Below are 15,592 nucleotides of genomic sequence, written 5' to 3' on the forward strand. Positions count from 1 at the left end.
ATTTCTGATTCAGAGTCTAAGAATTCAGCGATTCCTGAATTTTCATCTATAGCAAAACATTGTAACGGAGTATACTTGCAAAATACTTGGTTAATGAGTTTTCACGCTCATTATGTTTGCTGAAAATTACATATAGATGAAGGGTCAAACTGTCGTTTAATTTGGAACTTGGCTACACTCATTTTTTTGATAAGAAACGGGTTATGAGAAACGGTAGGCTCATTTTTTCGAAAGTTAAGAAACAACCCTACCCAAATTGAGAAAAAGCTAAGAAACCATTTTAATCTGCAGTTTTAATTTCCGAGTTGACACTCAAAACAGTCTTGACATTGAACATCACTGTATATTGCAACACTACACTTGACATGCAGTTTGCATACATCATCAGTAAATTGCACACCCAAGAAGTTTCCATTTAAGAATTTGTTTTGACTTCAACTTGACATTGATGAAGCTTAACTGTTTACAGATCTCAACAGAGTTAGTCATTCTAGGAAAACAAAATTCCTTGATGACTTTGTTAGTTTATTTCTGAATGTGAGTGAACTATTTACTTTACCTTGGAAGCACGATTAAAAAATTCATGACCTAAGAAATTTAATAAAAATGTAAGAAACTTTTGATAGCAAAATAGTCGGAAAGTTTAAGAATCTGCCTACCAGCACCAGACCTTAGTTTCTTATAAAAAATACATGTATTATTTTTGGTCAACTTCTAAATCTCACCAATTTCTAGCCTCTATACTCTTATATAATTCTTCTAAAATAATTTACTGTTGTTAACTTTATATTTTGAAGTCCAATCTTATATCCCTGACACGATGGTTGATTTGAGTTTAGAAATCATTGATATTTTAATGTGGTTTAGAGTCCTTAGATTAAATGTCACGAATAACTGTCCGCAACTTAGGAACGAAAATCCCTTCAAATGATTTGAAAAAGGTGCAGGGACATTGAGAAGCTTGACATGGCGTTGAATTTCGTTAGATCTCCAAAACAAAGGAAACTTAAAATCGATTATAGAATGAACCGTCTTTAAATGACATGTGTATCTTTTCTAATTAGTTTTTGACCCTTTTCATCATCGATCCAAATAGGAGAGGCCACTTTTTGCTGACAAAATGATCTGCTGGTTCATTTCCTGCCGAAATCGCATTCTGTGCCCAGTCTGATTTCATAAAGATCTTCAGGGTCCAGATGTTAATTTGGAAATTTTACAAGTGTTCTGCCGATATTTTGTAATAATGATGAAATTCTGATTGAGATTGTCTTTTTAGGACCTCTAAATAATTGGAACAGGAGATGAAACTCTGACAAGTTAGCTTTTTGTGTCCTTTTCTATTTTAAAACCTCGAAGGAGGGACGTTTAATTCTTGCTTGACTTTAGTTGATTTCCAGTTGACCAAACACCAACTCTTTGTTCCTGGTTCTTTGTTTTTGGTCCATTTCTTACCAGATGACAATATTGAAAGAGGCTGGTTTTGGGCTATTTTCAATGCATACTGTAAAAGATGCATCATAAAGTAATTAAGAGATGAACCAACATTTATCAAACCAACAAACAAACAAACAAACAAACAAACAAACAAAAAACAAGGCTACTTGCCCATTAGTATTTTAGATAGCTTATAATTGATGTGTATTTGCACCTGCACGTTCTGTTTGTTTTAGTCCTTAATCCTGATGTAATAATCCAAATAACTTAAATGAGCACCAGCAATTGGATGTTAGTTATGGTTTATTTGAGGTGCTGTTGCGGAACGACGATGTCTCGCCATCCGAGAGGCACTACTATTTGGCCACCTGCTCAAAGCTAAATCAGTATTAGGTCCAACATGCCAGCCTATTGTTCTAGCAAATGAAAAACTACTTCGTACTCAATGAAACAAGCCTATTTCGATTGCTGCTGTGTTTACTGTAAACAACTACTTAAAATGGAACACAATGAAGCTAACCTCTTTTTACGTCAGAACTCAAGTGGCGTACTTGTTTCAGCATTTGGTACTCGGCACAGCTCCGCCCCATTCGTTACAAAGGCGTTCTTTGTGAAACTCAATGACTGGAGGTATATCAATGAGAAAGGCCCTTACATCTATGTTTTATGATATTCTACACATGACTTATACACATCAAATCCAACCTTTCTTTCTTCCCAGACCTCAAAGTCTAAGGTCGTCATTGACCTTGGTATGATTGCCATCTCACTAAAGTTGATTCATAATATATATTTATAGACATTTCAGCGTACATTCTGGCAGAATTTACCGAGATGCAATTAATTGGGGTTTCAGATGTATTGTTATATAGTGTACTGTATTGTTAACGTGGTGTGCCTCCACAGACTTGTACTAAATCGACTTTCACCACATGCAAAGATCTGCAGAAATATGAATTAGAGAACATAGAAGGGGGGCGGTCGGGTTGGGCTAAGAATTGTCAGGGGTGTCTACTGTGTGACCCCTCAACTTTGGAGTTCAAACCCTGAATCATGTCAGTACCACTTGTTTAAGTTTCCTTCTTCTTACATAGTTTCTCGATATTTCAAAGCAGCCCTGGCAGTTCAGTTTTACCAGTAACCTTAAGCAAGGAAACGAGGTGTGCCTATAGAAATTTTAGTTAAAAATTCCGCAGAACAGATGCAGCACTGTACAAAAATATCATTTCTGATAAATATTTAACCCAAAAATATCAGTTTGGATAAGAATTTGACCCAAAAATATCGGACTGATCCCTCCGTATGTCTATGTGCTGAGTGCCCCCGCCCCCCCCCCTTTGGTGCATAATCTACAGCATAGTTTTTCTTATTAATAGATTACACACACTACAACTATCCTAGAGCATAAACAGAAAATATAAAGCACGACTTGTACTTGAAAATAAGAAACATTTTAATTTGAGGCCAAATTGTTTTTTTTTAGATGAGCCTCTTTTGAAGAAAATGAGGCCTGTTTCTACTACAAGGAGGTTTCTTATATGCGGGTACTTACTGTTTTTCATGCCTTTTTGTGAGGCCAGTTAACAAGCTTGTAATTAATGTAAGAAAGACCTTTCGTGTGAGGAAGTCATCAACCAATGCCCGATGTCAAAACTGTCCCTTATGGTTGACGTGATATCAGGTGTAAAGGTTCCTGTTTTTTGTGTCAGTGGAAAGCTTGAATGAAACTATAAGTAGTTAAACACACGGTTTGAGCTCACTCTGCCAAGGCTAATTGAAGTCAAATCAACGCGAATGTCAACCAGTGATGGATAAAGCGAACCTGACAAATTCATGATCATTTTTTAATTAATTCAATGCTGTTAGTTATGTGGCGAACAATGGGTCAGAAAAAGACACGCTTGCTAAAACTATCAATGCGGCAAAAGCATCTTTTTTTCAGAGTTTTGCTCATTGCTCGTTGACATGGCAGGAAGTCGATACGATCAGTAGATTAGAAAAACAGATTTTGTAACATTGTTAGGAAAGGATTTCCAATTTGCAAAGAGCTGAAAATCAACAATCGTTTGATATGAAGGGCCAGAGTTACAATGTCCTCAGATGTTCAATGTGGCCTGCTTTAATCGACAGCTTAATGTGAATTGCTGAACAACTTTGCATAAGAACATGCAACATCAAGCTTATAAGTGTATTCGGGAGTGCTCTTCAATACAGCGAAATTGAATTGGAAACAGACAAACATATGTTCTTTTTTGAATTGTGAATCTAAGTTGAAATATGTCTACTTTTGCCCTGTCTCAGTCCAAAATTGTTGCGACCAGGCCGTAACTGCCTCAGACCAATTTATGAAGAATGAAGCTAGGGGTGGCAAAGCATCTCTAGAAGTGGGATGGGGCACATAGCACGAGGGTTTGAATCTTTCGAGACATATCAAATATCAAGGTGGATGATTGAGTGCGGCAAAAGAAATTAACCGTGTACTTTTGCCGATTTAGTTTTCCAGGTTTGAAAGTATTGAATGAACTTTGATAGATTCCTTCACTCTGTGTACTCTAAAAGAGCCTTGGATAGAAACTGCAACTATGAAACCGATCAACGCAGTAGAAAAATAAAAGCGTAAGCAAATTTTTTGGATTCTGTCGAAGTTATTTCTAGAAAGTTCGTTCCAAATGGTTTTTTAAGATTCATTAAGGCTGGTGTTCTGCGAAGGGAAGACCAGCCACTTGAGTTGCCGAAAAGAATGAAAACGAGACTATGATTAGTGTATTTAGCTTAGTATGGGTTAAGAGGGTCTTCCCGATTTGAAAGAACGTTTTGCTTGGATTTAGACCCCTTGCTGTTACAGAGTAATTTTTTATAATCAAAAATGCATTAGGTTGCTAATCAGGCACGAAATTGTTGCACATGTCGCATGTTATTGTAATCCACTTGTTCCTTTTGTGTATGGCTGCCCGGTTGAGTGTGCGTCCGGGTCGGCGCTACTGCTTGCTTCGGTGTAGCGCCGTCGGTACTTTTTGACAATATTTTATCGTTTCGTGATACATTCTTTGCTCATTATTTCATCAAAACTTAAAATAGTATTCGACCCAAAACTGCATGGCTGTTTTCTAACTATCTTGCCATATACTTGGGACATAGGCGTAGGGGACACCCCCCAGTCAGGCAAAATTTATAAAATTTCAGGACCACTTGGGCAATTCAATGAAGCAATGAAGCAACAATTTCGTACAAAACCCATACGAAGCCCCCCTAAACATTTGGCCCCCGTTTCTTCCATGCTTGGGGAAATATCTTGGTTTAAATACTTAGACCATGAGTGTATCATTCTACCAGTGAGTTTGAATAGGAAAATTCAGGGGTGTAGTACAAAGGGGCTCAGGGGTTTATCTCAAAAGAATTTTTTGAGAACCATGACAAAAATAGTTTATCCATGCGTCTTTTCTTTATCTTTAATTAGATTGTTTTATGCGCAAAAACCTATATTTTGGAGAGATTTATAATTTGACCGTTGCAAATATTTTTCGCTGAACCTTATAGTTTGCTGAACTTAAGGTGTCTATCATTTCTTGCTTTTGTATGTAGGAATACTTTGTGAAATGGGTAAGCACAGCTGTAGTCAATTGCCTGATGATCGCAATACGCGTGAAAATCGATGTAGCAACTTAGAACCGTCCTTTGATATATAACAAAAGCCTGAAGCTATTTTATTGGTTTGATTTTACAGACCTCGTTATTGCTATGAATTGCTTTTTTACCATTTCTTTTTCTACCAAGTTATCCCTGGTTATCCTTTCTACCTCGCTCGCTCATTCATCTACAAAACGTATTTTTCAAAGGCTAAAAGGATTAAAATGTGTGTCTTTATCAGTATATTTATTTTCAACGTTCTTGTGTCCAACCATTAAACTTAGACTCAGCTATAATTTTTAAATCTGTTTGACTTCACGATAGTATTACTAAGATTTTCAGAATTTCCTATTCCCATTCCATGTTGGTTATTGCGAGACTTGCTATTGAGAACTTAAAACACATTTTTTGTCTCCTTTAATCTCGCATTAAAATTTTGAATCGCCAGTTGCTTGAGTTTGGCCGGCAAATCTTCCACGTCTCCCACTGATTATACTTCTGGCCCAGCCTGTATTTCCAATGGTGCAATTTTTATCGTGTGAAATTTGACGAAGCTAATTTTGTTCTATGCATCTTGTGATATCGGCCGGCTGCTAACCGCCTAAGTGTATTTTACGAGGTACAGTAAATTCCCTTGCTTTGCTTATAATTAGTGGGTATTTGTTTCTGCTCAAATCAGCAGGATGCCTCTTTCCAATTGCGATATTTATTGCTGAGAAACAAGCACCTCTTCAGTGCACTCGTTGGATGATGTCATGACTTCGTTTTCTTTTCATTTTTGATTTATTTCAATCTTAACAAATGCCCTGGGTCATTGAGATCATCTATTTTGCTGGATGTTTCTGTCAGCACAGCAAACTGCCCCTTTTTAAGCAGATACTCACTTATGATTTTGTATTCAACCGAGGGACAGTGTTCTAAGTACAGCGGAACCCTGATTTGAAAAAAACCCCATATTACCAAATTACTATAACGAACCAACCTTTAGTACCCTTGATTTTGCTAAGCAAATTTCCCCGATGTAATGTATTTACCCCTTGAATGAAAGAACCCCACTTATAACAAGGACGCCAGAGCACATTTTGGAGTTAGGGGGAGGGGGGGGGGGGGGTGATCTACACGAGTTGGAATAGTCCCACGGTAGTTGGTCGCAACGATCTTTGATACCATAACCTTGATGTGATAGCAAAATAGTGAGGGAGGGGGCTACAGCAGCCCTACGGTTTCTTTTAAAGCTCTTTTTTTCATGATTCTACCCCTCTGTAAAACTTGAATCACTGATGATTTGGAGCAGTAGGGCGCTTCCCCCCCCTCCCTAGAAGTTATTCAAATGGTACAAGTATTTTACTCATGAAATGCGCCTATTGGAGCATGTGTATAAAGAAAATATATGAAAACAAATATAGCCGTATAACCAGTCTGTCATAAAGTGCTCGATGCTATGAAAGCAAAGCTGTGCACGCTAATGTGAAACTCAGAAGTTCTCGCTTAATGCAATCACCAGGCATTGGGTGCGAATCTCATGTTCGATATACGTGCTCTTTAAATAGGTTTTTTATCCCCATTTTTGTTTTTGAATTCTAATTGATCCCAATGTAGCATAGGTGTGTGACTCAGGGGTTTCAGACGGATAACATTTTGAAGTTTAAGTAGATACCCTTCTCGTAACCAATGTGACATTTGTTGACTATGATTAAACGAGCTAATAAATCTCGCCTATTCGCCTTGCAGCAAAGAAATTAAAGGAAATAGGAGAAATGACTGGTCACTGAAAAATTGCCTCATCGCTTACCCAATCAACCTCTTTCGGTATAGATTATACGGGTGAGACTAATACTAGTGGATAAAAATTCTTTGCCTTCAGGGCTCTGCAAGTCTTGACATCTGCAAAATCAAATTGTATTGATCAGTTGAACTATTCAAGTCGTTATTCTGAGATGACCTTTTGCTTTTGAAGACACAGAAGCATCACTGGGTCAACTCTATAAATCTTGCCAAGCGCTGCATGTTTCCCAACCGTTGTTAGTTTGGATTTATTGGGTGGTAAGCCTGCCTCTATATTGCCAGCTGCTTTCACAGGGGGAGAAAATCTTAAGAATTGCAAAGTTATTCGAGTTTTATTACGAAGTTACTGCCTATAGTATGCTATTAGTGTTGTAGTGCTATCAAAATAACAAGGGGGTCTCATGCACAAAATCTTGCGAAAAGCAACAGCAAAAAGAGAAATTTGCCAATTTTCGGCATTTACAAGGAGGCTCAACTCTCCTGAGCCCCACTACCACTACACCCCTGTATGCTATAAATAATAAAGTTTATTCTTACACAAATTCATACGATGCAGGATTATCTTAATATATGACATCGATTTCGAGAAAGTTTGGTCTGTTTACATTATCAAATTCTTGTTTGAAATTGTGAAGAGTACAAAACTTGAAGTGAAATTTTGCAAAGTTTCTACTTTGTTATCAAGCCTTAAGAAAGTTGCAAAATGCCAGTGCATGGAGCTGAAGAATTAAGATAATTTCAACCAAAACTATCGTGGATGGTTATTAAGCGTTAATTGTTTTTTAATAATATTGCCTAAAAGATACCTTGTCTTGAAAGATTTATTCTTTCTACCAGCACTTGATTTATCCTTATTCTTGATTTGGTCTTAATTTTTTTTACCAATTTAATGCTTGTTTCGTAAAGAATTGTTCTTATGAGCAAAATTATGTATTATTTAAAAGGAAGCGAGGCTGGAGGGTACGTCGCTCCTGATGGGTACTTTGAAGAAGGCCCTGTAACGTATCTAGAAAGGGGCATCCAATGAAACCTGGATCGCGTGCATCGATGAACATCTAGAATATTGGAAACAATGAAAAACTTTTGAAAGGGAACGGTCATCATAAAAAACATGGAGATCGCCATTCCAAGTTACTGAAAAAATGCCGCCACGTAATGCTGAACAATATAGAAGAGCTTCAAAAATGTCCGAAAAATATCCGAAAAGTAGATACGTCATAATAAGACAAACAGTGAATGGATGTGCGAAAAATCTTTATGATACTATAAACGAAGTAATAACACGTAAGCGCCTCCAAAGTCATTTATATGCGAGGGGTAGTAGTTGGCTTAATATCTCACCTGCATTTTCACTTGTGTGACGTCATAAGGGTGATTTTATTGAATGATTCTAGGAAAAACCGTAGTTTTGAAATTTTCGCCTTATTTCGTTCGGCCCTTCCAAAAAGGTTCTCACCATTCTTGATCTGCAATCTCTAATTAAGCAAGTGCATTTCAATTTGATGGTTAATATCGTTGCGTATGATTTTTGGTTTTTAATTTATTTTTATTTACTTGCCAGAAATGATAATTTCTTTTGTAACTGATACAAAAGATGCAAACTGGTAATATTGATGCGTAGCTGTGAAGAGGTGGGATGGCCTGTGCGTCCCAACAATATTCTTTCAATTGATGCTTATTAAGCCTGTATCCAGCAACATTTCATCAACAAATTGAAAATTGATTCAGTTAGAAAAATTGTGAAGAGTTCAGGAGACTTTTCATTAACTTTTAAAGTAATGTATTATTTTCAAAATGTTGCTGGTAATTTTCTTTCTGTTTGCTGATGAGGTATACCCACGAGGTAAAATATGTGTAACTTAATCTTTCAATTTCCTCTAAAGCATTACCGATACTCAACCCTTCGAAAGTTAGCTTCAACAAAAAGTTTTTTTGTAATTTGTTCTCTATCTATAAGTTTTTTATTGTTGAATTCCATTTATTATTAATATTTTTATAATTTACGTTAATTCTCTTAATGCAAAATTTCTTAATTCTCGTTTCGTTTTTGTTCATTTCAAGTTATTTCACCTTCACTCTTCTTTCTTTTATGTCTTCAAGCGTGTTTCAAACCAATAGCTATTGAAATTTGTAATTTGTGCTTGGGGTTTTCAAGAATATGAATTTTAATTAAGCAATAATAACAGTAGTAAATGTAATGAGACATTTTTTTCTGATTTCTCCAACAATCACTACTTCGAACAAACACATTGCTTATCATTTGTGTTTTTTCCCTTAAAAACCCTTCTTGAAATAGCATTTAACCGGGGTACTCTGGTATATTAATGATAAGTGTTATGAGATTTAAGCCCGGATATCTTTCTTTCAGCCAGGAGAGAAATAAATCAATGAAATATTTTTTCGACCCTTGATGTTACTTAATCTTTAATTATTATTCAAGTTTTCTGTATGTTATAGTGTTTGAGACTTATTATACGAAAATATTACAGCATTTCGTGAAACCAAAAATATTTTCACAAGTGGCTTACCCAAAATAGTATATTTTACCCAAATTCAAAGAAGTACTTTTAGACATCCCAGCTCTATATGTACCATGTTACCTCCCTGGGGCTGTTATGCCCATTCATATCCAGTTTTCGTTGTCTTTTTAAATAGCTAGCTGTTTCCATTCTAGGCATATGTGCTGGAGATGGTTAGAAGGCAACGTTCAAGCCTAGGTCCTGTTATCGAATTGTTCCCTAAAGAAGTATTTGGGAATGTCATGAAGGATCTTGGTTTGACTGGCGACCAGCAACAGTTTGATTGGAGAGAAGAGTCACTTGGTTCTAAAGAGATTCTTCCACAGCAGTCAGAGGTATGTTGACGTGAAGGTTGCTCTTTGCAGGGAAGTAGCTCCAATTGTTTTTTAGGCCAAAGATATCACAATCCTTTGTTTTCGATGAAACGTCTCTTTTCCCCTATCTTTTTCATCTTCCTACCACACAGTTTTTCGTTTTTCTTATCTATAGCTTAGATTTACGTAAGATATAGTGTTAATTGCTCCTAAAAATAGGGAACGAGTGAAGTTAATCACTATTTCAAGACATACCACTCACAGATTTCTACAAAAAGTTCTATCAAGATTTCTAGATTTCAAGCTGCGTCATCAATCGTCACAGTCTTACAAGCCTTCCCCGTTGTTTTCTTTTTTAATAGTAATCATTTTTTACTGTGAGATAGAAGGCTTTTATTTTTCACATCTATTTTTGTAGGTTTAAAAATTTTATTTTAAATATTATTAATACCTTTTGAAGTTTGATGCGGTGATATACGAAATAAGTGTATGAGATGACAATTTTTATTTTACGCTTGCTCAAAATTCAAACCTATTATTTTGTATCAATGTTTGTAAATATGGTGATCCAACTTTCAGCTTATTCAATATGAAAGAGAGAGTTTGACCTATTTTTATATTTGCATATATTTTGGTAATGGCAAAGTGATTACTTTCGAAATCTCCAAGGGCTTTGATCGTGTCCTGCCAATTTTTTCCTTTCTAAGCTCCTTATGTCGTTCTGCATCCTGTTCAAGTTTAATGACTGCCTCTTCTCTGATTGAGGCATTCCCATTATATTTAATGGCTACTTCTCAAATCGTCACCCAAGTATTACTGGTGTTCCACAAGGTACTGTCATATCTCCTGTTTATTCATCTGCTACATCGATGGTCTTCTTTCTCCCACCCCTTCAAGTATCCATCTTTTGGCCGATGACATTTTCCTGATAATCCTCTATGACACAGTTCTATTGTGAACACTCCCCTTCAAAAAAAATCTCTCTTCTCAGTCTATCTCAATCAAGGTTAAACCATCTATTGGTAATCGTACATCTCATAACTTTGGGTTTCTCTCTCAAGCGTGTTGGTTCTTCTCGTCTCGACATCTTTTAGTTGTTTCATTATCATCGAGTGTCACCTTCGGTCCGAAGGTTAACAAAAAATTCCTCCACAAACTAGCATTTTTCCAGCATTTCTTTTTACTTTTTCTAGACTGGTAGATGTTGCTTATTGTTTAAATTCATTGGCCCATTTTCTTCTCTGCTTGCTTCTATCTCTTTTACAATCTATGTATCCTTCCAGCGTAAACAGTCCCTCAAAGCGTATACAGGGAGACCAGCCCATATATAAAGAGTACGAGTGTCTCTCCTGGGTGTATTGCCTGCAAAGCTCATCTTTCTTTGGGCAAGTCTATTATTTGCTAAATTTCTCTTGTTGACGATTCTCTCTTCGATGGTGATATTTGTTGTATGTTCTTACCAGCTATATGTGTATCAAGTAGTTTCATTTCAATTTCAAGTTTTATATCCCTTTTGAGCAGCTCTTTCGTGTCCCGAAATTCGCTTTAAGCTCTGGCTATTCATATTCTCATTCAATCAGTGCACCTACCATCGTTGGTTTTCCATCGTCCAAGATATTTGTATTCTTTAACCTCTTCTAGGTGTATACCACTTGCTCTTATATTGATGTTTTTTCTACCACCCTCCTCTTTTTTAGATAGAACCATATCCTTTGTCTTTTTCGCATCTAAACGCCATTCCATGATCTACAATTCCTTTGAAATTTCTTCTGTCTCAGCTATCAATACTGTACAATCTGCATATCTAATGTTTGCGATACTAACCCTATTTATTTGTATGCTTTTCTTATCTTCTAGTGACTTCTAGTGGATTAGATGTTCACTATAAGACTTGAAGAGTATAGGCGATAAGATACATCCTTGCCTTACACCTCTCTTTATCCATCCTTGCCTTACACATGTTTGCAATATAAATTAGCTATCAAAAGTATTGCAAATTGCTGTTTACAAATCTACTATTTACTTTTTTCAAGTGCGGCTCTCATATTTGCGATGGCGATCCTAAATATTTTATGACTTTTCCTGACAACATCATGTCAAAAGCTACTCGCTTCATCAGCAATTCTCTAGCGTTACAAAATCTTTCCAACACTGTCTCATCAGCATTTTGGTGCAGACAGTTCCAAAGATTGGAGATATGATTTGCTTGGTGGTGATTGTTCTGGGGTCTGAACCGAACTGGTGTGTTTGCAGACAAAGCACCTTTAAAGCTTCGCCTACTTCATTTTTACTGACTTCTGAACTAGCCCCATTTTTCTTCTTCGCTGCAGGTTAATCCAGAAGGATCAGAAACTTCTTGGTTTTTTTTCCTTTCTTGGTTACTGTTTTTTCTATTCTATTCTGTTTTCTGTTCTTTGGTTACAATATTCTTTTCTTTTACTCGCCCTGGCAACATTTCTTTAGTTAAGTATTCTCTCCTGTTTGTTTACGACCCAAAAAAGAGGTTATATAATGCTCCTTCGCAGAGATCAAGCAAAATCTCTAGTCGCCAAAACTTCAAATTCAATCAACTTTTGGTTAATAGGGTCCTATTTAAAATATTTTTATGTCCCTAGTATTTTCCTTGGCTCCATTACAATCCTCTTTTTGACTAGCTTCTTGGCTCAAATCCAATCTCGTTTGATCATGTTTCATTTTTCGCATTATTGCAGAAAACAGAAAACAGTAATCATGGATCATTTGCGAACAAAAGTATAAATTTCTTTTGTTTTCATTTCGTCATTGCTCTGTTTTCATTTCTAGCAAAGCTTTTCCCGCCTTCGTTGTCATTGACCTTCATTTGTTCTTTTGAACAAGAATACAATACAATACAATATATTTATACAGGATAACCTTTTCAGTAAGAATGATACTGCTATCAACAAGGGTCCTGTGAAAATTATAGTTTTTAAAGTAAAAGGATCAAAGGTTTAGAATTTTAAAAGAAACTAAATCTAAAGGAAACTATAAATAGAACACCTCGGCAATAAAAAACCAACTACGACGCCAAAATGCTTTCGAAATTTCCCTAAGAAATCTTACCCAAAAGGGCTCCTTCCTCAGCCAGGCCTTCTTCATTATCATCGTGCACCTTTAGATCTAAAAATTCCTTTCTACCTCATCTCTTCTTCCTTTTTTTGTAGTCAAAGTTCTTATCCATTTGTTTTTTCAATTTGATCTTTTGTCCTTTTTAACATTTTCTGGTTTCTTTTCTCCGGTTCTACATTTTCTCCGCATAGCCATGCCACCTAAGAGGCTGATCGCGTATGCTATCGTCAACACACATTATGTCACCGAACATGTTTGATTGCTTTTCATTACCAATTAACTAGGCCAAACGGTCAGAACATGTTCAGCATTTTTCTAGTTAGTTTAATGGTTGAAAAATGGATCAGGTGAATGGTTAAAAATATAGTTTTAGTGTCGATAGAGATGAGAATATAAAAATTTTCCTTTCTCTATGTTTCTTTCAGACTTCTTGGAATAGAAACTTTGAGAAGGTTTCTTGAGTAAAACTTTTTGTAACGAGGAGATCTGTTGAAATCTATGTGTCCTATCTTGTGTGGGAATTAATTCACAACCAAATTCAGCGATACCATTCCTTATCAGGGCCGCCTTTAGGCCATAGCTTTTATTGGGCCATAGATCCTTTAGGCCTCCTTGAGTCCAATTCTACAATATTTCACAGTTCACAAAACTCGTTGGTTTTGACTAAACCAATAATGTGAAGCAATTCTTCTAAAATACACTATAAAATATACAAATATCGAAGCTGAGTAAACGGTCGAAAAGGGCAGATGTTCGCAGAATACATAAACGGTCTCAGCGTTTTGTTATTTTAATGACTAGCTCTGATTTAAGTTGCAAAAGCAAACGTCCCAAACGAGGATCATCCACATGTTGCAAACCTTATTTGGCTATGTTAGCAAAAGCTTTAGACGTTAGTATAGACACAGTGGTTCAGTTTCTTTGTCAATGGCTTTTTAAGTCACTGTTTGCAGACAAAAAATATCTATTAAGTTGTTTTCGGCTTGAAGGAGTATCAATGAAATGTTAGGGTATTAGTGGCTCGTGATTAAATTTGAATAAATACTAAACACCTTGAAAAGGATTTGAAAGATCATCCTTGCTGAGTTGTGAGTCCATCGACGCGGCAAAGAGTGAGAATTGACTTGTGTGATTGATAAAGGTACGACTGTTGTCTCTGCTAAGGTTTATCTCGAGCGAATTCCACAACAGTACTGCTTAGTTAAATTACGTTGATTTATCACAAAGGGGATCTGTTATGATTTTCATGTAAGGTCGTTAAGGTGCTTGATCACTACCTATTTCTCGCTGCTTGTGGAGGTTTACTTTTCTTCTCAATGTGTTATGAGTATCTTTAAATAGGAGATTTATAATATCCTCGTCAAACATTCTGTCACGAAATCTATTGCTTGCCGTAAAATCTGCCTGTTTAATGACCTTTAAAAGCTAGCCGAAAATGTCCATAGCTGAATGTATTTAATAAATGAATGGTATCGATTTACTAGATAACATAATGAGATTCCAAGTCTATTGGTGAATATAGCACACGTTTTCTAACACATATGCCATTCATTCAATACTCATTTATGCTAATCTCTTTTCTGCTTTAGGTTCTTGTAAAACAAAGAATTGTATCTTTTTGCATTTCTCTTGCATTTTCTCGCAATATTTGAATTAGGTTATATGTATAATTATCTATGTATATTTTCCATTCAAATTTCAAATAATTTAAGGAGAATTGCCGTTCAGCAAAGGCTGGTTTACAAGAAGCCCTCCATTTAATTCAAAATGTAATTTTTAAAATATTGTAGAAATACCTCAAGTATACTAATAATGCTGAAAAATGAATAAAAGTAAATGGATAAAGTTTTAGTACAAAGACATAATTATGTTTGAATTGAATTATAAGATTGACATGAATTTCCATTCTAATTTTTTCTCAAACCAGTCTTAATGTATTTGCTGGAATAAAGTAATGAATTTTCCTCTGGCTGTTAGATGTAATCTCGCAGAGTTCATATCAACTCCCTCGTATCAGCCCCACCTTCCTAAACCGTCCCTCGTCTCCATGACAGACATTTTGAATCAAAAACAGATGAAGACGAGAAAAAAGTCGTAATATCTGTAGAAAATCCATAACTTTTTCTTACTCTTGTTATCCAGCTCAGTTCTCGACACTCAAAAACCTTTTCTATTTACGGATTTCGTCAATCAGGCTTTGATACAATGAGATATCGAAAATAACAAACTCAAGCCTTCCTTTCTCTAAGCGCTTCTCATAAAAACCGAGGCCTCTTTGTTTCTTTTTGCTAGCACTGAGACTTCCTGTCTTATTTCCATTCTTCCTTACCAGCTGCAGTCATTTTTGCTTCAGTAAAAAAGAGGCGATAAACCAACACGGTGATCTCAGATTTTTTTCGAGAGAATACTTTAGTATTACTTTTCTAAAAACCGAATCAATCCCCTAATTTTGGGAGGAACCGCTTTATGAACAATTTTCTTGTAGCGTAATGAACTCCTGTCTAAAAACAGTGTCCCCAAAAAATCAGAAAATCAGCAAGCCGAATATGCATTGCGTCAGTAATCTCAACTGACTGTGCAATCAGCGAAAAAATATACAGCTTTTGGACTTTTTGCGAAGAAGTTACTGCGAAAAGTGGTTTCAAGAATTTTTCCGTTGTCCAAAGTATGCTAATAACGTTGCATTTCATAAAAGTACATCCTTTATGCACCTTTTTCTCCATTGGCATCGAATCGATTTCTGAGTATGCTCGAAAGCACACACCATCCCTTTCTACAAAAGACAGTTTATACTTTTAGGCTCCACGGTTTGTTTTGTATTGCTTT

General features: G+C 36.0%; 1 protein-coding gene across 1 annotated transcript in view; it reads left to right on the top strand.

Annotated features, from left to right (window-relative positions):
• The window catches only part of LOC135691975 (uncharacterized), a 44,372-nt gene that overhangs the window by 22,307 nt on the left and 6,473 nt on the right, over positions 1-15,592 (top strand). The window contains exon 15 of the mRNA XM_065209987.2: positions 9,521-9,700. Within this exon, the coding sequence (XP_065066059.2) occupies positions 9,521-9,700 (180 nt within the window). The remainder of the gene's footprint in view (positions 1-9,520; positions 9,701-15,592) is intronic.

Source organism: Rhopilema esculentum, chromosome 13, assembly GCF_057945365.1.
Source record: "Rhopilema esculentum isolate cy_ngs chromosome 13, ASM5794536v1, whole genome shotgun sequence".
In the NCBI taxonomy this organism is placed as follows: domain Eukaryota; kingdom Metazoa; phylum Cnidaria; class Scyphozoa; order Rhizostomeae; family Rhizostomatidae; genus Rhopilema; species Rhopilema esculentum.